Genomic DNA, 27364 nt, shown 5'->3' on the forward strand with positions numbered 1-27364 from the left:
GTTCAAGTGGTGGTATTCTATTATCTCGTTTACCTCCTGCTTTACAGATGAAGGATGAAAAGCCTGTAGGCGGCAGCGGGGACTCCTCTGCCCCTGAGCCCTCTCCGTTCGCTCCCCCCGCCAAACCTCTGAAGAGGGATCGTCCCAGCACCTTTTCGCCAACTGAGGACAGTTTCAAAGACACAGCCAACCTCGTTAAAGAGGACAGCGACGTATAACTCCTTTCTCACAGATGGGAATTGGAAAAAAGAAAAAAGAAACACACTTTGCACAGAATTTATTTTTTTATGCAGCCTGTGTACAAAACTCAAATTGTGTTGGAAAAGAGAAATACATTTCTATAGAATGAAGAAAAAAAAATCTTCTGTGACTATGCCTTCTGACATTTCTTATGCCAATTCTTGTGTTAATGTTTTTTTCTTTATTCTGATGTACAATATGTATATCTTTGCACTGAAGCTGCTGATAGAAATGTCAATAAATATGTTGTATATTTGTAAATTTGAACAGTATAATTTTGTCAGAAATAGATCTTAAGAATAGTTCAACATAAACACAATAACACATGTAAAAGGTGAACTGCATTCTGAATGTACAGTACTTATATGATCAAAGGTTATTAGCGAAATGTGTTGGATAATGACATTTTTTGCCACTGAACAAAACTGAAGATGTATTTACTTCATCTTTCATGTTTATATACCTCATTTCAGGGCTGAAAAATTAAAGCAAGGCAAAAAGAAATTGGATTTTAACTCCAGTGTAAACAGACGCACGAGCTACAATACGTGTGCAAAGCATGCTCACTGTACTTAGATCTCTACCTACATTCCCTGACTTTGTGACTTTAAATCAAAATGATCTATTTTTTTTTTAGCAATGATATTGGAACAATGGCCAAAATAGTTTGGAACGATACTTGAAATGTGCCCATGTCTGTCACATGGAAATGAATTTATGTAGTTGATTATCTTGAAGAGCAACACATGACCAGAAGATGCAGATGTAGAGAGTCGTTTTATAAACATGGTGAAGAAATTCTTTACAGAATGATTTATTTTGTATCACAATGAAGACAAATAAAAACTGTACCTGTGATCATCCAGAATACGCCCATGTGGTTTAAATTGCTGCTGCTGAGACATGAATGAATAAATTTCCTATTTTGTAACACAGACTGGACAGGTTTTTTTTTTTTCAAACTCCTTATTATAATGTTTAATTTTATAACATTATAACACTTTTTTGTGTTTTTTACAAGTGGTCTGCTAGATGTTTCTGACAGCTTTAGGTGAAGGAAGAAGCACATTGGTAACAAAGTCTGAAACAAATGAAGGGAGATAGGAGAGAGGAATCCAAAACAGCTTGGCATCCCAGCCTGCACTGTAACGTGTGCGTGGGAAACAAGCCGTCAGCGCATGCTCCATACACCTGGTCACCTTGGAGATATCTGGACTGCACAAGATGCCCATGGAGAAGTCCTGAGCTTTCACATCTGACAGGAGAAAAACAACAACAAATCAGTAAAGATATTTATTTAACAGTGTTGCTGAATTAAATTAACTGTATTCCTCACTCACAGTCGTCAAAGTATGTGGCTCCATATGAGGCTTTAACGTCTTGAGGAACACAAGCCCACAGCCTCTTCAGGTCGGCTTCGATAAGATCCAGCCGTGTGACGCCTGTCTTGAAGAATCCAGGTTCAATAATGCTTACTTTGATACCAAAGTGCTGCATGTCCCTCCTGGGCAGAAGATGCAGATAATTTCTTTAATGCAAATGGAAATCTTTTTAACTGAGTTTTTTTTTTTTTTTTTTTTAGTCTTTTGTCATTTAAAAGTAGGTTTACCTCATGTTCATGTACTTGTATTTAAGTATTTCCATTTTCTGCTACTGTCCACCATGTTTGAGAAGGAATTGTTGTGCTTATTGTTGTCCACTACAGTCATCTAACAGCTGTAGTAGCTTTTCAGATTACATTTTTACATAAAGAATATATGATAATCTTATAGAATACAATGCACTCTTAAAGATTCGATCAGTTGTTGTCGATGTGAGATGTTAGCAGTTCCACAGATTTTCCCTCTAAACTTCTTTTATATGATTTATATTTTATTATCTTTTGCCTGTTACTATAGCCTTTTCTTCTTCTCACTGTTTTCTCCACATGGTCGTGGTTACTGCATAGGTAACCACGACCATGCATAGGTGTATAGGCCAAATTGCCCCTTAGGAAGATTTTACCTTTGCTCTGCTCTAGGGAAATTACATGTTTGTTTTGTTTCTACTACCCTCCTTACACTATGTTCTCATCTAAAGACAGATGTGTGATAAATCTGTTTTTTCCTCCCTCTACCTGAGGCTGTCAGAAAAGGCTTCCACTCCATATTTGGACAGGCAGTATCCTCCACCGGTGAGAGACAGTCTGCCCAGAATACTGGCCACATTGACCACCCTGCCCCGGGCTTTCTTCAGCAGTGGCAGAAACTGGAGAGTCACCTCAATGACTCCCATCAGATTCACATCCAAAACCTTTGTGAAATCCTTCAGCTGCATCCATTCTGTTGGGCCGATGGGGGTGGACCTGCCTGCGTTATTCACCAGCCCCCACAGACCTGCAGGATAATTAATAATCACTGGTCACTCTCTGTAACTATACATAGTTATTCTGCTTGAAATTTATGGTAAATTACATTATTGGTTAATCTGATGATTATCATCGTGATTCATCATTTTGTCTAGAAAATGCTAGAAAATGGTAAAAGAGCCCAAGGTGACATTTTCAGGATACTTGTTTTATCTGATCAATGATCCAAAACTGTAAAAGAACAGCATCAAAACTTTTCATCAGGGAGGCCGGACCCACAGAAATTTGGGGATTTTTACGTAAAAAAGTAAAATGAATGAATGAATGAATGAATGAATTAAACAGTCCCACCAATATACACATAATATTCATTATGTTCATTCATTCAGAACAGTATCCAGTTCATACTGTATAGAGTTAAAATAAAATTCAGACAAAGAAAATTCAAGAGTGATTTGTAAAGTAAATCTACTCTACAATTAAAGTAAAGGTCTAAAAAGCCACTAAAGTTTAGAACAAAGTCAGGATCAACTCTTTATCAATCTGTAGCACAGATTTATGTCTGAAGAAGCTTTACTGTGTTTCTGGCTCTTAAAATGCTATCAGTAGGAGGATGATGGGTTGGTGATAGGATGGTTCAGGTTGCCTTATCTCCCCCAGTACCTCACTCTGACTGGCACCCTATCTGCGTGTACCCCTTGCTGTCCGCCCAGCTCACCTCGCTCTCCGACCTCTCTGCTCGCAAACTCCGCCGCCCTCCTGATGCTCTCACTGTCTGTAACATCCAGCAGGATGGTCTTCAGCCTGGGGGAGGCTGCTGCTGCCAAATCTGACGCACCTTCCTCTGTGAGACAAGCGGCTATGACGTGGAAACCTTTTCCATCGAGTTGCCTGGCCAGCAGGTTCCCAAAGCCACTGTCACAGCCTGTGATGAACACGTGTTTCTGGCTGAAGCTGTCAACCTTATAGGAATCTCTGACGTACCAACGGATGGCAGCGAGAGTGGCCAGAACTAAAGCAGAGGTTAAGACCGGATGTGACAGGATTACCTAAAAGACAGATCACATTTTGACCCCTGTAAATCCTAAAACAAACATTTTCATCATGACACCTTCTTTGCTTTACAGGTGCTGGAAATAGATGTGAACATTTATAAAAATGGTGCAAACAAAGAGAAATCAACTTACCTCTAATAAATATGTTGTTAGATTGTCAGCTGACACCTGAGTGGAGAAACTTGAGATGTGTTTCTTCAGTTCAAAACATTAAAGCTCCCACACACAGAAGCATGGAAGATGAAAATATTAACAGCTAAACTGCATTTATTTGGCTACAACATGATCTATGTCAACATTATTGACCAATAACTTCTGTGCTGTTCGTCCCTCGTTATTAAACCTTATCCTTGTTGGGAATAACCAGCAGGGATATGCAGCACAAACAGTAAATACTACTTAATCCAATAACATAAAGTATAACAATATGACACATGCAGGATTAATTTTTCAGCTGAACGGATACTTTTACTTTTGATACTTGAAGTCACATCTTCCACCACCTCTACACTAATACCAACAGATAAGAGATTAAATATTATTTGTGGTTATATGTGTTACCCTCTACACCACAAACAAAGCCCCATTTGCCTCCATTGTGCAGGGTCTGAGTTAAAATCCCAGACCTAGGCAGTTAAAATTAAAATGTGAGTAGGATTTTGAAGTGAACTGAACCTTTAACGCATTAGTTTTTTTTTCTTTTGACCACCAGATGGCATTAGATCTCATTAAGCTGGTTGGTGGAAAAAAAAAACACATTATTCAATTAGTCCACTCATGTCTGAGTGTCTGTTCCTTATGTTGTGTCAAATAAAGACAATATTCATATTCCAGCTATTTATGTGCTACCTATGAACATCAAAACCAATGTTAATACTAATTTAAGCTATGTAATGTGCATTATAATCATGCATACATACCATGGCTGCAGTTCTTCAGATGCAGATGTTCCTTCCTGATCAAGAAAATGAGATGTCCTTCCTCAGTCAACACTGGGCTGCAGGTGAAGTTACGCTTGAGTTTTTCTGTGGACTGACTTCAGCGTGTCTGCAGAGTCAAGGTCCATAGTGGATAACAGTGGGGCTGAATGTTACACCACTGTGAAATTGTGTAATAGAAAAGACCAGATTACCTGACCATTGGTTTTGATAGCTGTATTCCCCTTTTACCTGAAATCCACTCTGAAAGCACAAGTCAGCCCAACCTTTACTGAGGAAACACTGTTCTCTGACTCTGATAATGAAGACAAATGAACATTAACAACCAAAGATGCAGATTTGAACCAAGGTGGCAGAGCCAAAGTCCATCAAGAATAAAAGCTTTACAACTTGATTGTGTTAAGGTTGACTGTGTTTAAAGATGACTTAAGAAGCAAACAATATTGTCTGTGGTTAAAGGCCACTGTAGTACAGTATTTAAATTAGATCAACAATCAATACAGCAGGCCTGATGATGTCTGGAGTCAAGTCAAAAACACAAGAAGAGCCAAACATGTTTTATAATACCAAATATGTTTATATGATGTTATCAGTGGTTTAAGCCTTTACTTACAAATATTTATTAGAGTGACAATAAACAGAAGTGATCTTTGTATACACCAGTTCTACCCAATAAGTCATCTGTTGGAAACTACAGTACAGATATTTTAGGTTTGGGGCTATCTAAAAGGAAAAGTCTATCTGTGATGCAGGTCGGCATGTATGAAAGAGGCAACCAGAGGAACTTTGCGTCCCACCCCGGAGAGTAGCGAGTGCGGGGGTAAACAGCAGAGATGGCGTGCTCCATGCAGCCGACCACCTTCATCAGGTCTGAGTCCGTAAACAGCTTGAACCTGTCCTCCAAACCCTTAAAACCTGAAAGTGAAAACAATTACATAAATGAGCACAAATTCTAGTTTATATAAACTATAATACAGTCCCAGAACATTATCTAAATTTTCTCTACAATTATGAGGAAACAAAGGAACTGTTACAATGGACTATGTCCCTCAACATCCATTTAGATTCATTTGATTTGGGATATAAATTTGACCATGAACCTGGCCCTTTTTATTCTTTCAGTCTCATCTGAGAGCATACCAGGTAGTTAGCATTATCTATCAACAAAAATGCAATAACTCACCTTTCTCCAAAAAATCATGCCCATAGTCGTCCTTCACATCCTGAGGTAGCCTGTCCCAGAGCTTCCTCAGGTTATTCTTCAGCACCATTGTATCAGTCACATTTGTTTTGAAAAACCCCGGCTCGATGCAGGCCACCTTGACCCCGAATGGTGCCATGTTCAACCTGAAACACAAAATGAGCTGCAATGAGTCAGGAGCACACTCGATTTAGAGTGCATGTGACAGCACGAAGAAGTTACATCTTCTCTTACCGCAGGCTGTCATTGAAGGACTCCACTCCATACTTGGACACGCAGTAAGGTCCACCGAATGGGCTGATTCGTCCGAACACGCTGGCAACGTTCACCACCCTGCCTTTGGCCTTCTTGATCAGAGGGAGGACGCTCAGTGTCACATCTATTACTCCACACAGATTGACGGCTATCATGGATTTAAAATCCTCTATAGTGAGCCAGTCAGTGGGACCAGACGGCAGACTGACTCCAGCATTGTTCACAACAGCCCACAGGCCTGAAGTAACACAAGCACAACAAGAACAAACACAAAGAGATGAGCGTGATAAGAACAACACCCAGAAATTGAAGCAATGCCTCAAGCCATCTCTTATGGTTTTATGTTAAAATCTAAAAGGTAAACAAATTCTTTTAGGAAATGTGGTTGTTTGCTCTGACAGTTAGATGATACCACTCTTGTTACCTGGAGAGTAAGTATGAAGCTATAGTGTGTTTTTTTTACCATGTTGCAATATTCCTTTGAAATGGGAAAGTTTTACTCAAAATACATGATCAGCACTGCCCAATTTCAAACATAAACAACATATAATGAGAATATAATAAGCTCCCATAAACCCACTCACCCTTCTCTCCAACCACAGTCTTGATCAGAGCTGCTGCTTTGCCGACACTTTGAGAGTCGGCGACGTCCAGGTGCACGGTCATCAGTCTGTCGGAGGAGACCTTCTTCAGCTCATCCTCACCCTTCTCTGTGTAACAGGCTGCGATCACGCGGAAGCCCAGCTTGTCGAGGTGTTTTGTGAGGAGGTTGCCAAAGCCAGAGTCGCAGCCAGTGACATAGACATATTTATCTTCCTTGTTGGACACCCTTTTCGTTTCCTTCCACCAGCGGTAGACGAACCAAAGAGACACCAGTCCAAGGAGATACAGGAACATGATCCTGAGGCGAAAAAGAAACCGCTGATGTGAGAAAACTAAGAAATGGTTCAACCAACTATGGACAAGAAAGATGCTCTATAGCTCCTTCTCAACCAACACCTACTGTTTAAATAGAATTTGTTGCGTTAAGATTTTATTTTATCATGTTGTTACTCTCTGTTGTTGCTGCTATTGGTCTTTGCATTTTGTCCATGATGTATTAAACAGAATATGTTATGAAAGAACTGGCTCTGGTGAGAGATTTGTACAAGATCAGGAGTTCACTTTTGGTAGGAACATGGACTTTCAAACCCAATATTGACTGTATGTGAAACTATGTGACTCTACTGCATGTGAGGGGAGGAATATGGGTGTGGCATACTGGGTGTTTTGTATAGCATATATTTGAAAATGACTTTTAACAAAGCTGATATATTCAAAGTACTGGTTTTGTACGATCAAGTATCCAAAACCTAATAGTATTATCATACATTACTATAAGAAAACCTGCAAATATTCACATTTGAGAAGCTGAAACCAGTGATTCAAAGCTTCAGACTAATATTCTGTTGATTGACTAATCAGTAAATGGAATGAAGATTCAACTCTAAATTTATCAACAACTTCCATGACTGTCATCTCAACAGAATAGTCAGATCAACTGAGATTGAATATTAGGGATGATTATTCTCTTAGCAGATTAATCTTAATCTTCATATTATGTACTCAGTTATTCAACTAATTGTCAGACCAGCAGTCCAAAAGTTGAAAATATTCAATTAATTATAATTATAATACTAATTTTGTGAAGTTTTCCCACAGACATTATGGCTTCATGGTCCAAACTAAAGCAAAAACCAACTGGGTTTTGCCAACTTCACAACTGTCAGTCATTACAGACTTGATTATATAACAATAGTCCGTCATGCTGTGATGAAGCCGCATACAAGAACACACAGCTCTGAATGTTCGCTGACTCACGTTTTCACTGTTAGGCTGATATTCAGACTGAATGCCCACTTCGTTAACACGGTTACCGTGATATTCATCGAATAGGCTAACTATAATAAATCAGAAAGTCAGACAACTGCCAGCTGAACACTTAAGAGTTCGACAAAAGGAACTTACATGTACTGTTCTGCGATCAGTGCGAATCAGTGCCGCTCTGCAGAGCACAGCGGGGCGTGAGCCTCAAGAAGAAACACCGAGGGAAAGGAAAGTCGAAGGGAAAGTCGAAAAGTGATTTTTCTACTGTCTTTGTCTCTTGTAGAGATATTTTGCCTTAACTTCCGGAGATGTCATCTGCCCTCCTCTGTCCCCCTTTACCTACAGAGATAAAGACGTGTGAGGGGCGACACCTAATGGACACCACATGACAGCGTCACATGAACAGATATTACTCTGGTAGTGTATTAAAGCAAATGACATTTTGTAAATAAAATATTGTTCTTAAGTTGAATGCATTTATGAATGCATACTGTTAATGTGGTATTGATTACTTTTGGTTGTAAAAGTATTACCCTATTCTAAGTGAACCATGATATTATTATCATGGTTACATGATAACATGGTGTGTATATTTTTTCCATAGAAAAGTTAAATGACCTCATCAAAATTTTTGAAATTATATCTATTCTTTCTCCCTCACTGAAAAATCCATCTGTGAATGCAAAACAACTGCTGGGGACAAGATGTCTACTTTGATGACAAGTAGTCAGTCGGCAGTAGTCAGTGTATGTGCACTGGAGATTCAAGTTTCCACATCACACTTGTGTAGATTGCATATTGAACTATGACTGGATTTAAACTAGAAGTGTTACAAAATTTTCAGTGCACAGCAGAACTTGTTTTGTCCGGATTTGGAAATTTTCAATCAGCTTCTCCAATCCAATCCCAGGCGTGATTTTGAAGCTGATTTTTCTTTTGGTTTATCTAGTACATCAAGTTCAAAAGGCCTCAGGCTTCCTCTGAAAACTATGCACTGCAAAAATGATGTTGCTCACTGTGTCTCTGTGTTTTTTCTGCCCCGGAGCACTGACGTGGGATGGTATCTGTCAGAAAAGCAACAGGTCAGACAAGAGGTTTGAAGCTCTGTAGTCGTGGACATAGTTGTGGTGGAGCACAACTATGTCAGTGCAGATGATGCCTTCAAATAGCTGACTAGTCTCATTGGAGTTATAATGGCTTTTGAGTACTTTTCACACAGATTAACACACTGTAGGACTCCTTATGCCTGGTCTGATATATAGAGATCTCTATATATCAGACCAGGTGGTGAGTTTTTAAACTTTGAATCAGTCCTCTCTCTCTCCCCGCTGATGATGGTGTTCCATCAGTAGTGAATGGAGACAAACTTATACCTCAAGAAGCCTTTGCATGATGGCTTCAAATAGACCCTCCTGCCATATGTGGCCATGAAGGGATGTTAGTTGTAAAATGTCTTCATAAACAGATGGACTGTGCCTTTTCAATGCATTACAAAGTTGCCTCTGCAAGAATCTCTGCTCATGGTTTTGTTTTGTGGTTCTCCCCTCGGTGTTCTGAGGATAGTTTTGTTCAAACTGAGAATGTTTGGTGTCATGGTGGTGTTTTACTTTATCTCTCTTCACTATGGCCACTCATTGCAAATGGTCTCGCTTCCCTTGGGAAAAATAAACAAGAAATTTTTAAACATGTGTTTTTACTTTTTAAACCAGAGTCTCTACGTTTGATCCACTAACAACCTTGCTGATTGTGGCCTGAATAATGACAGTTGAGGTGATGTGATGTGTCATTCATTCAGAGTCAGGTTGCAGTAGGAGTTCCAGATCCAGACCAGAGTCTGCATATTTGGTGGGTCTGGTCTGAAGCATAGTACTGCAGAAAAACAATTTCCTTGTATACTGACTATTGTATATGGCATTTGGGTGCTACCACTTCATCAGTTTGAGCTTTAGATTAGTTGGTAGGCAAATTTTGATTTTGTTACCTTTGAACAGAGCCAGGCTACTGATGAACCTTTTTCCTGCTCTTATGTTAAACTTAGCTAACCAACTGTAGGGGTGACAGACATGAGTCTCATCTAACTTGTGGAATAAGTGTAATTTTAGTGTGGTATACAGTGTCTACGTACACCCATAGTGCACTATTTTGGCTAAAAGCGTTCAAAATGTGCCACTCACTGTTACTATACTACTACACTGTTACTATGAGTACATAAAAGGCATACCAAAGAAATATAATTTTATCAAATATAATTGAACTTGATTCTGTCCTCTGTTACATTTAGTCACAATTATTAGTGCAGGCTCCTCCAAGTCAGGCAACCTTCAGCTCTGTGAAAGAGATCCAACAGAGCAGTCAGTTTTTATCACAGTGCATCTTTGACTGGAGCCCCCTCCTTCCTGTGATATTATCAATCACTTGTATTTTGAATAATAACTGGCTGTAAAGAAGGATCAAACTCCAAACCCAGGTCCTCTACGGCTTGTCCTGGCGGGCATTAACCCCTCCAGACACCTGCTTGAATACTGTCTCCATTCCCATTTTTAGAGAGCCATGTATTTTTATATATTCATACTAACGTCTCTACCTGTGAATTAAGGACACTTCACAATGTTGGGTGGTTAAAGGTTACTGATTGTAGGAGACAGGTGGATTATTGATCTATTTCTTTTCAAATGTCTTGTTATTGATTTCCAGCTAAGAGGTGTTATGCAATGTAGATTTTCTCTTCTAGATTTTAGATAAATTAATTTAAATTAATAATTACCCCTTAGAGAGTTGAAATGTGAATATGCTTTACAAGCCTATAATAACATATCAATTTCCTTTTGTTAGAACAGTAAGTACTTTGGTTATTTACCCTTCATTCAGTAGTAATAATAATAGAGTACAGTAATAGAGTACAGTATACTGTATATACAGTACTATATATAGAGAATACAGTAATTATAATAAATAAAATAAAATAAAATTTCATAAAACAATTCCTGATGACATCAAAAACATTTTTTTACCATCCATGGCAGTCTGATTGATTATACATTGTTATTGAGATGGCCTGTGACCTTATCTAATGGCCTTGCGGTCATTAACCCATGTTACAGTCACTTAACAACAAAAACATGTATATATATAAATATATATGTATATACTTATACTAAGGGTTGATTTACTATAACCAGTGTTACCAAGTTTCACATTTTGTACACAATTTTTTACACATGCTATAATGGTGGGACTAAGATATAATGATATAATGGTAGATTTAATGGCAATCAGTGCACATTAACTTGGTTTAGTGATTGAATCTTGCCTTACAAAGGCAGTCTAGTAAAGGTTGTAAAGGTGATACAACCCTTATCAGTCTAATGGAGGTGTAGATAATGGGAGAGGAGAGGCATAGGTTAATAAGATAGGAATTTCCTCAGATGAGCCTCAGTGGTGTTGGTGGATTTCTAAGGAAGCTAGGGATTCATTAAGAAGTCCAGGTACAGTACATTTTGCTTTTCTGCCTCACTCAACGAGGACCCCCAACTGATAATTACTATTGTTATCAGAAGCTATGTGATTTAATGACATTGTGCTGTGGAAACTGTTCAAAGTTCCCATAACTGTAATGTTTTCTCTCACATTTATGCTCATGCTGCTTGAAAAACAAAACTGAATGAGGTAACTTTTTCACATGAACAAAATAGTCTTTCCTCAAACTGACTCAGGATATTCATTCAGCATGTGTCAACAGAAAATCTCATGCCTTTCTTGTCATTTCTTACATATTAACTTGATTTAATAAGTTACAAATTGAAAACTCTTTATTGTTAGTTAAATCTTCAACATCTGTAATGAAATCTAAAATGCAGTTCTGTTGATCTTATTTTGAAATTTAATCCAGTAAACAGCAGCTGTCTGACTGGTTAAACATCCAAATTCTAATTTTAATTTTTTTTTTCTTTTTTTTTTTTTAGTCTACAGTTGCCAAGTAAGGACACACCTGCACCTCAGGGCAGCAAACATGAAAAAAGAGATCAAACTTACACAAACACCAGGTGCTGATAAAGGAGGTGAGTGATGTTCTGCTTTAAACTAACACAATAATGTAAGAATTTTGTAAGAAAATGTGAATAATTACAGACAACTCTGAATACAGTCTCACCTTTCTCCACAGCAGACAATTTAGATGGGTAAGTTTGTGCCAGGAGACTTGACATTACCCATAATATACTACGTTTCAGACTGCAATATGTTGGCAGTTGTTATGATATTTATTTAATAAGTCATTTGCATGTTTTACAGAGATGAGGACAAAAAAGAAAACATGTTGACTGTTGGATACTTTCAGCTGGTAAATACTGTGTCTTTCTACATTACTACAATCATTATCTCACTGTGTCCAGGACAATGTAATTCAACTATAACTATAACTACGGTATGTTGTAAAACAAATATCCAACAATTCCATTTTGTAGTTTCGATTTGCCACCTGGAAAGACACTGTGATGATGGTGGTGGGGAGTTTGTGTGCCCTCATACACGGTGCAGCTTCACCTCTCATGCTCCTGGTGTATGGCATGATGACAAACACATTTGTGGCTTATGAGCTTGAGGTCCAGGAACTGAAAGATCCAAACAAGGAGTGCATCAACAATACCATCTACTGGCAAAATGGCTCCATTTATGAAACAGCTGAAAACAGCAGTGTCCACTGTGGGTGAGTCATTAGTTTACTCTTGATGTGACTGTGCATAAAAGCTGTTGTTGTTACCCATTTTATTCTCTTGTCAGGGTGGATATTCAAGCACAGATGACCATGTTTGCATATTACTACATTGGAATTGGACTAGGAGTTCTGTTTGTTAGTTATTTTCAAGTAAGTATTTAGTAGTCAGCTGTAATTGATTCTCCTCTTGAGTAATTGTGTCTCATGACGATGTAGCATATTATATCTACTCAAAGAAATAATTTTGTACCACTATGTAGATTGTCTTCTGGGTGTCATCGGCTGCAAGACAAATTCAGAGAATCCGAAAGACCTATTTCCAAAAAGTAATGCGAATGGAGATCGGATGGTTTGACTGCAACTCTGTTGGTGAACTGAACACAAGGATTTCTGAGTGAGTTGAGGCTCTCTATCTGCAGCTCTTATCACCGCATGGCTGGGAGAATGTTCTACATACAGTAGTGTTTCTGGCATCTTCTATTCCTTTACAGTGACATCAACAAAATCAATAATGCCATTGCTGACCAGGTGTCTATCTTCATTGAGAGGATCTCCACATTTGTGTTTGGCTTCATGGTTGGATTCATTGGTGGGTGGAAGCTGACTTTGGTGGTCATAGCTGTGAGCCCGCTGATTGGTATAGCTGCTGGACTGATGGCTATGGTAGGAGTCCAGTTGTGAAGTTGTGAATCACACCTTATGTTTAAACAGATAAATAATAGTTTGTTTAAAAAAAAATTTTTTTTTGATTCCTTGTTCTTGAAGGCTGTGGCCAGGCTGACAGGACGAGAGCTGAGGACCTATGCAAAGGCAGGGGCAGTGGCTGATGAAGTCCTGTCATCCATCAGAACAGTAGCAGCATTTGGTGGGGAAGAAAAAGAAGCTGAAAGGTATTTTGTTCTCTAAGATCACAAGAAGTAGTCCTGCTTTGCAAATGATGATGGAAAAATACTCCTCTATTCAAAATAAAAATTAATAATGTGAACTTTGGATAGATATGACAAAAACCTTGTGGAAGCTCAGAACTGGGGCGTGAAAAAGGGCATGATCATAGGAGTATTTCAGGGATACCTTTGGTGCATCATTTTCCTCTGTTATGCTCTGGCCTTTTGGTATGGATCTAAATTGGTCATCGACACCAAGGAGTTGACTCCTGGTAGCCTTATTCAGGTGTGTAAAATGATATGCATTCAACTTCTGGTACTTTATAATTCAAGTACATCAGAAACAGTTCAGTTGTTTCACCATATGGCTGCTGTATTTGTTTGCAGGTATTTTTTGGAGTCCTCATGGCAGCTATGAACCTAGGTCAGGCCTCACCCTGTCTGGAAGCCTTTGCTTCTGGTCGTGCAGCGGCAAAGACCATCTTTGACACAATTGATCGGGTAAAATCAGGATGCTATAGACTTAATTGCAGATACAATACAGATTGGAAGTAGTATCATTTAAAAGAAAGATTCTTCAGCATAAAATAAAGTTTTGTACGGTTGTGTTCACAGGAACCAGAAATTGATTGTTTCTCAGAGGAGGGTTACAAATTAGACAGAGTAAAAGGTGACATTGAGTTCCATAATGTCACTTTCTACTACCCATCACGACCTGAAGTCAAGGTAATTTTCTCTGCAAAGCGGTTCTTAATGTCCATGTCTCAGTTCTCAAAAATGAAACTGAAAAAAAAACTGAAAAGCTAACTATCTTTTCAGATTTTAAATGATCTGAGCATGCAGATCAAAGCAGGAGAAACCACTGCTTTTGTTGGACCAAGCGGATCTGGGAAGAGCACCACAATCCAGCTCATCCAGAGGTTTTATGACCCAACGGGAGGAACGGTAATAATCTGAGCAACAGCACAGACCACACATGACGTTAGTGGAAAATTAGTCTTCAGTGTAGCGTCATGTATAAAATTCTCATTCTCAGGTGACTTTGGATGGCCATGACATCCGTACTTTAAACATCCAGTGGCTCCGCTCCCTCATTGGTATTGTAGAGCAGGAGCCAGTGCTGTTTGCCACAACCATAGCTGAAAACATCCGCTTTGGTCGACCTGGAGTTACCATGGAGGACATTATATTGGCAACAAAAGAGGCTAATGCTTATCATTTTATAATGGAACTGCCACAGGTATGTTTGCTTATTTAAAGATAACACAGAAGAATTACAGGAATTATAAGAATTTCGAGTGTCACATTGTGAAACTTTCATAATTCAAACTATGAAACAATAACTAATCAAAAAGTCTACATTTAAAATATTCTTCAGAAATTTGATACTTTGGTGGGTGAAGGTGGAGGCCAGATGAGTGGAGGACAGAAACAGAGGATTGCTATCGCTCGAGCTCTGATCCGAAACCCCAAGATCCTACTGCTGGATATGGCCACATCAGCCTTAGACAATGAGAGTGAAGCTGTTGTCCAGGAAGCACTGGATAAGGTGAGCCACACTGTCAGGACACTACATAACACAACACACTTCTTGATTCCATTAACACATTGTGTTTTGCGGAGTGGAACTACTAACTGGAATTTGTTCAGGTGCGCATAGGAAGAACAACAATTTCTATAGCCCACCGTCTGTCCACGATTAGGAATGCAGATGTCATCATTGGTTTTGAGCATGGACAGGCTGTGGAGAGGGGAACGCACAGTGACCTACTGGAAAAGAAAGGTGTCTACTTTACCATGGTCACCCTGCAGAACCAAGGCACAGCCAGCACAACTAACGGTAAGACTTCTGTGGAGTGCATTTCACATCCTCACACCACATTCACATCAAAAATCTACTGCAGCAAATAATGCAAAAGTCTGCATTGGTGGGTTGTTGTTGTCTAGAGCTACAGTACAGGGCCAATGAAACATTCAAATAAGCCTCCATTATGTTCTGGTTGGCCATGCTGCTAGCATTTGCAATTGCATGATAGTATTGTACAACTTGGAAAGGTCATCATAGGTTGAAACAGCACATTTCAAAGCACTCAGCAGGAATCACAGGGCAATCCTATAATGTGTGTCCGAGGGTCCTTCCTGCATTTTTCAAAGAGCAGAGGAAGCTTCAGTGCTTGTATTAAAGCTGTATTGATTTGTTATTTTTTTCAACCAGATGGTGTCAGTAAGGCTAATGAAGAGGACTTTGATCTGAGAGTGAGGAGTTTTAGCCGTGGAAGCTGCAGATCCAGTAAAAGGTACCGTACATCCAGCTGAAAGAGACTGTACCAGGAAAATGTAAGAATAGCTCATTATGTTAACATTGAAATAATTTGATATTCTCAATATTTCTCTGATAGGAGCTCTGTTCGGCTACGATCTCAGAGCAAATTGTCAAGTGATTTTGTCCCTGATGCGTTATCAGGCAGCCTCAAGATCCATTTGGACAAGGAGATCATGCCAGAAAATGTACGTCTCTAAAAGTCTGCTTTATCACCAACTGTCCTGTGGGAAATTAAAAAGATCTAATGCATCTTTTTTTTTTTTAACAGGAATGTGAAGATGATGAAGATGAACATGTAGAGCCTGCCCCAGTAGCACGTATCCTAAAGTACAACCAACCAGAGTGGCCCTACATGCTTCTGGGCTCGCTGGGAGCTGCTGTCAATGGCTCTGTCAACCCTATATATGCTGTCCTGTTCAGCCAAATTCTTGGTGTAAGGGCTGCTCCCGAGGCTTATGATGTATTTTATACTCTATTTTGTAGTTTGTTCAACAATTTCCATGATATTTGTGTTTGCAGACTTTTGCCATCCGTGACTTGAATGAACAGAGGGAACAAATCAACTGGGATATGTGTTCTGTTTTGCATTGTGGCTGTGATTAGTTTCTTCTCACAGTTTTTTCAGGTTTGTATCAGCACCTATAATTGAGACGTTTAGGTATGTATGTCGATCAGAACAGAATGAGCTAGGATTCACATGTGGACTGACTCAGGTTTGATGTTTCAGGGATATGCTTTTGCTAAGTCTGGAGAGTTGCTGACCCGCCGTCTGAGGAAAGTGGGCTTCCAGGCCATGTTGAGACAGGAAATTGGCTGGTTTGATGACCCCATAAACAGCCCAGGAGCTCTGACCACCAGACTGGCTACTGATGCATCCATGGTTCAGGGGGTAAGGAAGAAAAATGACAGGCCTGTACCTCTATTTCACATTATTTGCGACACACACAGTTTTGGTGTGGCTGTTTCACATGTGGCTGGTGTGACTTCCTCAGGCAACAGGTTCTCAGATCGGCATGATTGTCAACTCGCTGTCCAGCATTGGAGCATCGTTCATTATTGCCTTCTACTTCAGTTGGAAGTTGACTTTGGTAATCATGTGCTTTTTGCCACTCATTGGGCTATCTGGGGTATTCCAAGCGAAAATGCTGACAGGTTTTGCAAATGAAGATAAAAAGGCCATGGAAGCAGCAGGACGGGTGAGATATGAACAATTGAAACTGATATCTATAAATTCTTCTGTAAAAATCATAGTCTACAGTATAAGATCTACATTCTATCCCTCAGGTATCCAGTGAAGCTCTTGCCAACATCAGGACCATTGCAGGCTTGGCCAAAGAAAGCTCATTTGTTGAATCATATGAGGAAAAACTTGAGCTCCCATATAAATCTGCCAAAAAGAGAGCCAACATCTATGGCCTCTGCTTTGGCTTTGCTCAGTGTGTCATCTTCATGGCATATGCTGCTTCATTTAGATATGGAGGCTATCTGGTTAGCTCTGAGGGGTTACAGTACATGTTGGTTTTCAGGTTGGTGAAACTCTTTCATTAACATGGGAAATCAGACTTTTTCTCCTCCTGTTATGATATTTATTTTGCGTTTGTGATGTGACTACCAAACATCAACCCAGCACTTGTTGTTGTTGTTCCTCTAGAGTGATTTCAGCTGTTGTAATCAGTGGGACGGCACTGGGCAGAGCTTCCTCCTTCACTCCAGATTATGCTAAAGCCAAAACTGCTGCTGCTCAGTTTTTCAAACTGTTGGACAGAGTTCCTAAAATCAGCACAAGTCTCAAAGATGGAGAGAAATGGGTTGGTGAATTCAGTAAATAAGATGGAATCATGCATAATAAAATGCAGTTGTGTCATGATGTCACCTTGAAATGATTAAGTCTAGTAATCCATCTTTAGGATGACTTCAAAGGTGAAATAGAGTTCCTTGGCTGCAAGTTCACCTATCCAACCCGACCAGATATCCAGGTGTTGAACAGTCTGGTTGTGTCTGTGAAGCCTGGTCAGACTTTGGCGTTTGTTGGGAGCAGCGGCTGTGGGAAAAGCACCAGTGTTCAACTACTGGAAAGATTTTATGACCCAGATGAAGGCACAGTGGTGTGTAGACTGATTTAGACATTTATTTCACTTAAAATGAGTTTAATCTATTCAAGATCCATTAATGTGGTCTTAATGACGTCATCCTTGATTTTCAGTTGATTGATGGTCGCCCATCTCATACAGTCAATGTGCCCTTCCTGAGAGCTCAGATTGGCATAGTGTCCCAGGAACCTGTGCTGTTTGACTGCAGTATAGCTGAGAATATACAGTATGGAGATAACACACGCATCATCAGCATGGAGGAGATTGAAGCGGCTGCTAAAAAAGCCTATCTTCATGACTTTGTGATGACACTACCAGATGTAAGTGGAAGTACTTCAATTAATGATCCAATTTTACTGGATTTGCTATTTAAATTCTCTAACGTAAATAATATGATCAACAGAATTTAAATATGATAGCTTTCTTGGAAGCTAATTTGAATGGGTTAACGCTGTACTTAATAGAAGTTCACTTATTAAACAGCTGTTACCTTCAGAAGAGTAGAAACTGGCAGTGTGACACTGAGTTTATAGAGTACTCTCATTATGAATTGCTCTGAAAACTGTTAGCTTAACTGACACAATACTTTCACCGAAGAGCTCGATTTAGTAGCTTGTCTGGAATTTCAAGTTGAGTCAGTTTTTAAGCCAACATGGGTGGAACGTTCTATAAATGCTCAGAAAAAAGGAAACGTGAACATCTATAGCTTAATGGCCATTTGATATGATAGAAAGCTCCAGAACAGCTACTAAATGGTGGTTAAGGTGAGACTGATTTGCCATCTGCTGTTTCCAAGGTCAAGAATGACATTTAAATCTCAACTGTCAGCTGAATACCTTAAATATATATGCAGGACCTGTGTCAGGCTGACTTTAACAAACGACTTGTACAGATTTACCACCACAATAAATTGCTTTCTAAAGATCACAGCTGCTGACCTTGTGACCTTTGGCTTTCTCCACTTCTTTCACTTCATTTACAAACTGGTAGAAATATGAGACTCAGGTTGGTGCACAGGGATCCCAGCTGTCAAGAGGACAAAAACAACGCATCGCCATTGCCCGGGCCATTATCAGGAACCCCAAGATCCTGCTCTTAGATGAGGCTACCTCTGCCCTGGATACAGAGAGTGAAAAGGTGATACAATTCTAAACGCTATTAGAAAGAATAAGAATGAAGCAAGATGTTCTTTGCATAAGTCAACTTTTTTAATTATATACATCCCCACATACTTACACAGGACACATAGACGACATACTTGAAGTGTGAGCTCATGACAAAGCTTTGTTTTCCTGCAGACTGTCCAGGCCGCTCTGGATGAGGCAAGAAAAGGTCGAACCTGCATCGTCATCGCTCACCGGCTGTCTACTATCCAGACTGCTGACATCATTGCAGTGATGTCTCATGGAGTTGTCATAGAGCAAGGCACACATGATAAACTCATGGTCAAGAGGGGCGCCTATTATAAACTGGTCACAACAGGCGCTCCTATCAGCTAATTGTCTGCAGCCACAGATTATGAGCATATGAGGGAAATTACTTTGTATATGTCTTATTGTACATTTGATTAATCTGGTGTCATCTTGTGCTATCACACTGAGAAAGTCTTTGATAAGATACTAACATTAGATTAGTGGACAACTTAGACAACTTAGACAACTTTTATCAGTAGCATATACAGACCACAAATTGTTCTTCTAGTTTTAAGAATCCGTTTTGGTAATTGTGTGGTTTATAATCAATTATGTGGGGATAAAACTGTTTATTGTGTATTTATTTCTTTATGAGTTTAAGAGTTTAAAGAATGAGAGTTTTTACATGAGTTTTTCTTTGTGTTCTTTATGATGATTTAATTAAGAATATAAAACTGCATTGTGTCATTGAAAAAAAGTTTTAAGTCTACTTTTGAGAAAGTCTAATAGAGTTCTTTTAGTAGTAGCAACTAATGCAGTTTTTATAACAGCACCTGACAGTGCCCAAAAATCATCATCAATCATTTGTGTGTTGCTGTAATGTTTAAAGCTTATCATTGTTCACACTTGATTTTCAAACATGGAATGAACCTCTGGGGACATATGTGATGAAATACTGAACATTACATTACAAGAGCAAGAATTTAAGGGTATTACTGTGCATGGGATCCTGTCATTTCATAATTTCAAACAAGAATGTATGCATTACCTTCAGATTTGATTATCAGCTATCTCATTCAAAATGTCTTTCTTCCTGATTAGTTTTCTAAACATTGAACTGTAACGAAATTTGGAGTGGTTAAGGTGTAGCCTGCTGAGTTGTCCTATGTTGTTTTGCCCTCAACACCAAGCCCATAATAAAGTACCCAGACACACAGATGTTTCTTCAAGCTTGGCTTAGCAAGTAGCCTGCGTACTTGGGACAGTTACATCATTTAGTGTCAGGCCTCAGGTGCCACTGGGTGCTAAGCAACCACAGACAGTGGCAAAAGACTAGGAAATGGGCTCTGCTGGTGAGTTTAATTAATCTGCCTGATCTAGTTACGTCAGAGACTTTGTTCTACCTCATTACATTTTGCCTAATTAATATCTGAATTTGCCTGATGAGGCTAAGTGACACATAGAGATTATGTAATTTACACAGAGCAGGATATACAATGCAAACATATACAGCAAGAGACTGAAGGATTCAGTGGATCCTGGAAGTTTCTGGGGATTATAGAAAACGTAATCATGGTTATCATGGTGCACGAGACTGGTTTCAACAGTATGTACACAATTTTTTGAGTTATTGTTTTTATATTGCAGGATAATATAGTCTAAATGTTGAGAAACCTGTGCTAATCTCTGACATGATATAACCATAATACAGAGTTTAACTTGTGTTTTGTCACTGATATGCTAGACTGATGGGAAAAGAAAACACTGACTGTTGAGACAGAGTGATGACTATGAAAACCATTTTGTTTTTGAAAAATGAATTTTAAGTTTAAGTATGGCCTTATTTCAGACCAGAGTAAAAACAAACAAAAAAAAATGTTTTAATTTGACATTTATTTCAATTTGATGTTTCCAATGAACCAGCTTCAAAAAACCTCTTGTACACCATAGCCTGTGTTTAGCCATTGATTGTCCATCTCTTAAACTGTCCTTTAGCAGTCCTTTATCAACTCAAGTTGATAAAAAATCTCAACAATTTGATATACAATTATCTGTCATGTAATATTGTTAATGTTCACATACAGTATACACTCATACAATGTATTATACTGTACATGTAAAACAAGCACAAAAAGAAAAGTCAAGAACTCAGATAGGCTACACATGCCATACTTTATTATGTTCATCACAAAAAACCCCCACATAAAATACTTTATTGAAGTATGTACTACTCAAACCCAGTAATGTAACTTAAACTAGGTGCATCCACTTGTCACTTGTGACAGGTCGTAACACATTTGATATCCTATGATGCCAGTTAAAAAGCAAGGTGTGAAACGTTACAAAGTCCCCCATAATTTAAGATAGCTTTCTGTCCTCTTCTCCAAGCAGCAAATGAACACCGTAAGGAATAATGGCAACCACACCAAGAGGTATTGAGGCACTCTTACAAAATGATAGTATGTAAAACAGAACCTCGGTGTGAGTGGGTATTTTGATGAAATCATACAACTGCAGACAGGTGAGAGTTGCTGTCACACACATGAGTTTAAATCTGGTTTTGTAGCTGTTCTTCCCCTTACAGCTCTGAATGAACATCTCAGAGTTCACTGCCAGGCCCAGACCAAACAGGGCTCCGAGGTTTCTCAGAAGACCAGCAAAAGGGGTGGTGTCGAGATGGATCCACTCTGGGTTAGCGCACCACTTCTTGGCTTTAGTAACTGACCACAGAAGATCAATGTCCATCAGTTTTAGGAGCAGATAAAAGCAAACAGCAAAAGAGAAAAGAAAAAAGTTGGTAAGGAGGTACACTTTCAAGCTTGCATTGTAGACAGAGGGGATGTGATCGAACACCTCTGCGACCAGCATACCTGAACAATGTAGAAAAAAACAAATATTAATTCTTGCATAAACTGCAAAAGCACACAACAGACAGTCCATGAGTGCAAGATGCAACTCACCTGCTAAAAGACCGAGGATAACCTGATGTGGGAAATGTGTTGCAATAAAAACCCTGGAGATACAAACACTTATTTGAATGACCCAAAAGGCCATCCATAGACCAGACCTCAGAGGACGAGACCTTAAAGGACAGACATATTTAGACATAACCAGTAATGAAGAAAACACTCATGTAATGGTATGGTACAATGTAACTGCCCACCTCTGAAAACTCTGGAAAGACGTGCCACTTGAAGAAGGCCTGGTAAAGTTAAGAGCAGCAGTGACCATCACATACCACACACAAGATGAACCCATAGCATGACCGGATGGACTACCTGTAGAGAGAAACATCCATGTTAGTGTTGCTTTCAGTGGCATTAGCTAAACACTGCGTACATGATACTAACCTGGCCCTGTTTCACATGTGAGGTGAAATTGCTCCAAATGTGGGAAGGAATTGTTGTGGTAGAAATTAGTTTCTCTGACCCACCAGTAAGGTCGCTGACCAAACAGAATCCTAAAACACAAGCAGCAGATTAAAGATAATACATTCACAAAATGTCAAAATATTAACCTCAGAACTGGCTTACCATTTGAAAATTAGATTGAACCAGTCTCCAATAACAGCGATCCATATCATCTTGGTGCCCACACAGTGACTAAGATGGAACCAGAGGGGGAAATAAACAGAGAAAATATTGCGAGGGTCACCCACAGTTGACATGAAGTTGAGAAAGTTGTGATATTCCCTGTAGTTATCCTGCAGGTGCTGTATAACCAGCACCCCGCTGCTGTAGACAAAATCCATCTGAAGTTTCCTTCCTGTGTACACAACTGCAACTGCTGCTTCCTCAGCACCAGTCAAAGCACCACGAACCCTTTTTCTCACCTCAGATAGCTTTATATCTCAAACTGGCATCATAAATCATTCAACAGAGCCATGGCAACAATTTCAAGCTCTTCACTTTGAACCCACAAGAAATAAAATAATGTGTTCCCTGGTCGTGAGCACTCAGCATTTTAAGACATGTTACAAAAACTGTTTACACCCAGACTGTGGAGCCATTAGATGTTTTACAGACCATTGCTTTTACAATTGTTAAATATTAGCCATTGTACACACTAAAACAGTGAACCACGTAACCTCTTGGATCCTTTCAGCCTCATTAATATTCTCATTCTCTGTGAACGTAGCAACAAAATGGGTTTCCCTTAATACTGAAACTGAAAAACACAGTCCATCTGGCATCCACAGCTCAGCATACTGACCAAACCTATCATCAGTACTTTTTTTTCTCCGTGTTAAAACTACAATTATCTTTGCGAGAACATCTGCATACGCAACACTGGCAATTGTGTTATGTTGCTTTACAATATATATTTTTTTAACTTGATGTTGCTAAGGAGTCTGGATGGGACCCACCCGGACTTCCTAAGATTCACCACAAGGTGGTGTAAAGTCTCAGCAAAGACATGGGAAAAATATTTGCGTTGTGGGGAACTTCATGACGTTTCTGGTTTGCATGTTAAGATTTAGCAGTTAAATACTGCTTAAAATATTACCCCTTTTACGTTTTAGTAACGGATAGGGAAATATGGTGCTTCTGAATTGCAAATAGCTGACTTGTAAGCGGAAGAGAAATAATAAACGTCATTTCCGGTGCTTGAGACCCGCCTCTTGTATTCAGACCGCCGATTTTTGAAAATAACGCCTATTTCTGTAGAAAGAGGTGTCTGACGACGGAATTATTGAGCTTGTAAGTATTTAATCTAAATGTAAATGATCTAGCTTTATTTAGTGCCACTGTGTAAACACGTCAGTTGCTTTCTTTTGCGGCGTAAGTAACGTAAACTCTGGGGTTTCTACGGCTACCTAACCGCTAATGTTTCTTAGCTACGTTAGCGTTAGCCTGCTAATGTTTCCAGTTGGGGTTGACCATGCATACCTCAACTTTATTATTGTCCCGAAAGAAATTGTGTTTGCATCCAGGCAGTAAGCACGTAAATCATTTGACATACAAGTCAAAAACATACAAGCAATATATGATATGTTTTGATAGGTTTACAGAGAATACTGTAGTTCATGAAGGGCATTGTTCTGTCTGTTGTTATTATCACAGATTATCTGACATCGTCTCAGATTGACATCATGACGTCCATTACTGATCCAAACATGAGTGCCAGGTTCAGCAGTGCAATGGATGAGATCCACAACAAGCAGCTTAAAACATACGGGGAGATAATGGACACAACCACAGAGTTGTGCCAGTCCCATAAACAGTTTGTGAAGACTGCACTTGGTAAGTTTTGTGTCTGTATATTTCATCAACCATGTTTTTGTTTTTGTTTTTTTTGTTTTTTTGTTGATAAAGCATGGCAAAATCCTTCAAATATAGAGTGACTTCCAGAGCTTTTAATAAACACCATTTTTCATTTTTACCTCAACTATAATCACTTGTTCTTATAGTATGCTGCTGTATAGTATTGTCCTTTGTAGTCCTTTTATAGATACAGCTGTAGGCTTCTTTCAGAGCCACAGCAATTCAAAAACACTAACAGTTACGTAGGCAATTACAGTTTGAAAATCATATGAATGAATGAACATATGAATGGTTGTTTCCCATATGTAACAAGTATATTGTGGAGCATGTTTCAAGTTGTAATTTGATGTATGTGTGAAGCAAACAGGGCAAGTAGTCAGCTATTATCAGTTACTATCAGTTATTTAAGTTGACTTAAGATAAACAATTTTTCTGACTTGAATGGTTATTCCTTGATATCTTTTTTCCTTTGATGCAGATACATGTCTAAAGAAATGTAAGGACGATGAGGTGCTGTTTGAGACAATGCAGACATTCAAAAGAGGTGAGTTTTTGTATTTGCCCACAAACCACTGCATCTGTGCCTTTCATGTGTAGCATACACTCACTTGTAGCTCTGTCTTTATATGTTTACAAGATTGATAAAGTTACTGGTATCAGCCTCAGATATTCTGTATTTCTGTTTCAGCTCTAAAACTGTCATCATGTAATGAATAATTCAAAAGCTCAATTTTTATGTGAAAAACTTGGACTGATGCAATGTTTGTCCTCCAGACTTGGAACAAAAAAATGTGTCATTGAAAGAGAAACGGCATGCCATCTCTGATGTGATATCTGAGATCCAGCAGAAGGAGATGCAGAAAGAAGACATTATTCAGAAAATAGAAAAACTTAAAGAGGAACAAGCCAAGAGAAAAGAGTGTAAGTTGATATTTGAAAACTGAATTAATGCTGTGGATCACAGAATTGAATGTGTAACTGCAGCACGAAACAGTTTTAGTACTGAACACTGCACTAGTTTTTCCTCCTCTCTTTCAGTAATCATTTCTCAAAATAAAGCAAACAAAGAGAGACTGAGGAATCTCCAGAAAGCCAGACTAGTCTTTCAGGATCATTTGGGAATGGAGATACGAACAATCCTCGGCAAAACACAGTTGATTAAAGGTATGTCAAATACAAACATACATTTCCATATTCTGTATTTTTCTAGAGTCCATCACTCTGTAATTAACATGGAGATTTTTGGGAGCTGCAGTAGCTCCAATGGTTTTCTACACACATATTCCTTTTGCCTGAAGCTTGTTGGATCTCAGTCTAATAATAAATGTTTGTATGCTGATAGAATTACCCTCTTTTGTTTTAATGCCTCCCTAAGAGAATACTATCACAGGTGTAGAAAAACCTTTAAATTCTAGCAGTTTAGCCACTATGTATACCCAAACAACAAAAATGGAGAAATACAGAATATCAACAATAAATGCTTTGCAGAGGTTGTTGCACACTACTGTACAGGAGAAATGGCTTTACTTGATCATGGAGGAAAACAAACAAACAATACCTTACAAACACACTGGCATCTTTGAGAAACACATCACATTAATTGTAGCTTATCTTAAGTAAATTCCCGGCTCTCTCTTGTTGGAGTAAATATGACTTCAGAAATTACACAATGTGTTTGTTGTCCTTGCAAAGGTGAAAAGTTGCAGTTTGTTTTCCGGAATATCAACCCTTCAGATCAGGACAGTGCCTACGTTGTCACAATGGGGATTAAACAAGATGGATCTTACCAGAGTGAGTTCAAACACACAAACACCCATACTACATTTCAGAAAAAAACTGAGCTTTTTTTCAGTTTATTGAAATTGTCGTTACCTCTTTCATTTAAAAGATAAAACTAGTTATGTCTTTTATCTGTTGTTACAGAAAAAAAAGAAAATATCAAAGCAAACCATCTGTTGATCCTATCAAAAACATATTTTTTTGTGTATCTAAAGCAGTAGTCTTCACAATTTTTTTGTGGGAGCCACACAGCAGGACTCAGTAGGAGAGCCACTTTTATCATCAAGCATTAAAAAAACGATGCGGTTTGGGTGCATGACTCTTAAATTTTTGTTTGTGACAAACTACCATGTGTCTCTCCATCTGGTTTGTGACTTTGTTTGATATGAAACTGATCCATTTTTATTGTTTGTGCACTATATCTTAACTCGCAAGAGGCCCTTCAATAGCCAACCTAAATATTTGTAAGAGAGAGAGCAGTGTTGCCAGACTGGCCACAGTTTGCTCTCGTTTAATTCAGTAGAAATATTTAGTCCAGAGTCTAGTGTATGAAAAGTCGCGTGCTTATAGTGCAGGGGACTGTATATATATATTCTTCAAATCAACCCAAATATTGCACACCAGCCCACTATTTATTTACCCATCCAACAGTATTTCCACCATTGCAGTACTCCATAGGACCAAAACTGGCAACAGTGCAGTGAGTTAGGGCAAGTCTTGTATTTGTAGCCTACACTACCATCTTTTGCATGAATAATGCTGATGTTTTAAGTATTTTAGGGATTATATGTATTGTGCCCCTGGTTTTGGTCTTTTGCAAAAATAACAATATTAAATTCACCAGCCTTACCATTGCAGATGGCTTCCAGAAAATTTACCCAAGTCCTCTATCTCTACAGTTGTGTCTAGTGATCCCGTGCTTGACTGTTTGCCAGTCTTGGAAAGCCGGCTGCAGGAGACCAATAACTTACCAGCATTCCTGGCAAATGTCAGGAAGGAGTTTATCTCTCAGGCACGCTGTTAAGATTAAAGGGATGGAAGGACAACGAACCATGCAGGAAATTCTTGCTTGCAATTTGGACTAATGTAAGCAAGGAGGACCTCATGTTGAAGAATCACATTTGTCTTAACCAACTAAAATGTAAAGCAGCAAGGTTTTTATCTTTGTCTACAGCCTGTAAACACACATATATATTTGTAATACATTTCCATGCAATAATTAACAACATTAAACATTAAACATTTAAAAATCTGCTTCTAACCTGGTGTCTCGTC

General features: G+C 38.9%; 6 protein-coding genes across 7 annotated transcripts in view; 3 read left to right on the forward strand and 3 right to left on the reverse strand.

Annotated features, from left to right (window-relative positions):
• The window catches only part of lrp2a (low density lipoprotein receptor-related protein 2a), a 46262-nt gene extending 45154 nt beyond the window's left edge, over nucleotides 1–1108 (forward strand). The window contains 1 exon segment of the mRNA XM_018684732.2: nucleotides 48–1108. Coding sequence (XP_018540248.1) covers nucleotides 48–218 — 171 coding nt within the window. The 3' untranslated portion in view covers nucleotides 219–1108.
• rdh1 (retinol dehydrogenase 1) lies at nucleotides 1031–4883 on the reverse strand. Of its 2 annotated transcripts, XM_018684751.2 has the most exons (7): nucleotides 4775–4883; nucleotides 4563–4689; nucleotides 3775–3810; nucleotides 3306–3636; nucleotides 2357–2615; nucleotides 1581–1744; nucleotides 1031–1495 (listed from the first exon to the last, which is right to left on the reverse strand). In XM_018684751.2, the coding sequence occupies exons 2-7, from the start codon at nucleotides 4563–4565 to the stop codon at nucleotides 1269–1271; spliced, it is 1020 nt and encodes a 339-aa protein (XP_018540267.1). In that variant the 5' UTR covers nucleotides 4566–4689; nucleotides 4775–4883; the 3' UTR covers nucleotides 1031–1268. The 2 variants fall into 2 exon arrangements, with proteins under 2 accessions (XP_018540267.1, XP_018540265.1); XM_018684749.2 differs by lacking the exon at nucleotides 4775–4883 and having other exon boundaries at nucleotides 4563–4753.
• A 253-nt stretch (nucleotides 4884–5136) lies between these two features.
• dhrs9 (dehydrogenase/reductase (SDR family) member 9) lies at nucleotides 5137–8237 on the reverse strand. The gene is made up of 5 exons (XM_018684753.2): nucleotides 8044–8237; nucleotides 6621–6937; nucleotides 6016–6274; nucleotides 5764–5927; nucleotides 5137–5495 (listed from the first exon to the last, which is right to left on the reverse strand). Coding segments are annotated over exons 1-5 (966 nt in total). The 5' UTR covers nucleotides 8046–8237; the 3' UTR covers nucleotides 5137–5271.
• Nucleotides 8238–11344: 3107 nt separating this feature from the next.
• abcb11a (ATP-binding cassette, sub-family B (MDR/TAP), member 11a) lies at nucleotides 11345–20260 on the forward strand. The gene is given in 29 exon segments (XM_018684733.2): nucleotides 11345–11387; nucleotides 11865–11960; nucleotides 12065–12080; nucleotides 12193–12241; nucleotides 12366–12607; nucleotides 12682–12766; nucleotides 12877–13010; nucleotides 13108–13279; nucleotides 13382–13506; nucleotides 13612–13786; nucleotides 13888–14001; nucleotides 14116–14226; nucleotides 14320–14445; nucleotides 14537–14740; nucleotides 14879–15049; nucleotides 15151–15340; nucleotides 15716–15797; nucleotides 15900–16008; nucleotides 16092–16256; nucleotides 16343–16387; nucleotides 16389–16448; nucleotides 16551–16712; nucleotides 16816–17019; nucleotides 17108–17349; nucleotides 17475–17631; nucleotides 17731–17928; nucleotides 18027–18233; nucleotides 18904–19050; nucleotides 19212–20260. Coding segments are annotated over 28 exon segments (3942 nt in total). The 5' UTR covers nucleotides 11345–11387; nucleotides 11865–11911; the 3' UTR covers nucleotides 19413–20260.
• Nucleotides 20261–20979: 719 nt separating this feature from the next.
• LOC108888663 (glucose-6-phosphatase 2) lies at nucleotides 20980–22904 on the reverse strand. The gene is made up of 5 exons (XM_018684745.2): nucleotides 22580–22904; nucleotides 22397–22506; nucleotides 22210–22324; nucleotides 22007–22128; nucleotides 20980–21916 (listed from the first exon to the last, which is right to left on the reverse strand). Exons 1-5 carry the CDS (start codon nucleotides 22795–22797, stop codon nucleotides 21405–21407), a joined length of 1077 nt encoding a protein of 358 aa, XP_018540261.1. The 5' UTR covers nucleotides 22798–22904; the 3' UTR covers nucleotides 20980–21404.
• Nucleotides 22905–23626: 722 nt separating this feature from the next.
• Nucleotides 23627–27259, forward strand: spc25 (SPC25 component of NDC80 kinetochore complex). Its single transcript, XM_018684754.2, has 7 exons — nucleotides 23627–23746; nucleotides 24110–24289; nucleotides 24789–24854; nucleotides 25085–25231; nucleotides 25349–25474; nucleotides 26003–26101; nucleotides 26989–27259. Exons 2-7 carry the CDS (start codon nucleotides 24139–24141, stop codon nucleotides 27111–27113), a joined length of 714 nt encoding a protein of 237 aa, XP_018540270.1. The 5' UTR covers nucleotides 23627–23746; nucleotides 24110–24138; the 3' UTR covers nucleotides 27114–27259.
• Nucleotides 27260–27364: the final 105 nt, after the last annotated feature.

Source organism: Lates calcarifer, linkage group LG1 (genome assembly GCF_001640805.2).
Source record: "Lates calcarifer isolate ASB-BC8 linkage group LG1, TLL_Latcal_v3, whole genome shotgun sequence".
NCBI classification, from domain to species: domain Eukaryota; kingdom Metazoa; phylum Chordata; class Actinopteri; family Centropomidae; genus Lates; species Lates calcarifer.

Excerpts from the sequence above, each read along its gene's own strand:
- rdh1 (XM_018684751.2), bottom strand. Across the intron at positions 2,616-3,305 it reads CAGAGAGGTCGGAGAGCGAG|GTCTGTGGGGGCTGGTGAAT; the intron begins GTGAGCTGGGCG and ends ATTATCCTGCAG. Across the intron at positions 1,745-2,356 it reads GCCTTTTCTGACAGCCTCAG|GAGGGACATGCAGCACTTTG; the intron begins GTAGAGGGAGGA and ends TCTTCTGCCCAG.
- LOC108888663 (XM_018684745.2), bottom strand. The coding sequence starts at position 22,797 with ATGGATTTTGTCTACAGCAGCGGGGTGCTGGTTATACAGCACCTGCAG. Across the intron at positions 22,325-22,396 it reads CACATGTGAAACAGGGCCAG|GTAGTCCATCCGGTCATGCT; the intron begins GTTAGTATCATG and ends TTCTCTCTACAG. Across the intron at positions 21,917-22,006 it reads TATCCTCGGTCTTTTAGCAG|GTATGCTGGTCGCAGAGGTG; the intron begins GTGAGTTGCATC and ends TACATTGTTCAG.
- dhrs9 (XM_018684753.2), bottom strand. Across the intron at positions 6,275-6,620 it reads GACTGTGGTTGGAGAGAAGG|GCCTGTGGGCTGTTGTGAAC; the intron begins GTGAGTGGGTTT and ends GTGTTACTTCAG. Across the intron at positions 5,496-5,763 it reads GCATGATTTTTTGGAGAAAG|GTTTTAAGGGTTTGGAGGAC; the intron begins GTGAGTTATTGC and ends TTTCACTTTCAG.
- spc25 (XM_018684754.2), top strand. The coding sequence starts at position 24,139 with ATGACGTCCATTACTGATCCAAACATGAGTGCCAGGTTCAGCAGTGCA. Across the intron at positions 24,855-25,084 it reads AATGCAGACATTCAAAAGAG|ACTTGGAACAAAAAAATGTG; the intron begins GTGAGTTTTTGT and ends TTTGTCCTCCAG. Across the intron at positions 25,475-26,002 it reads CAAAACACAGTTGATTAAAG|GTGAAAAGTTGCAGTTTGTT; the intron begins GTATGTCAAATA and ends GTCCTTGCAAAG.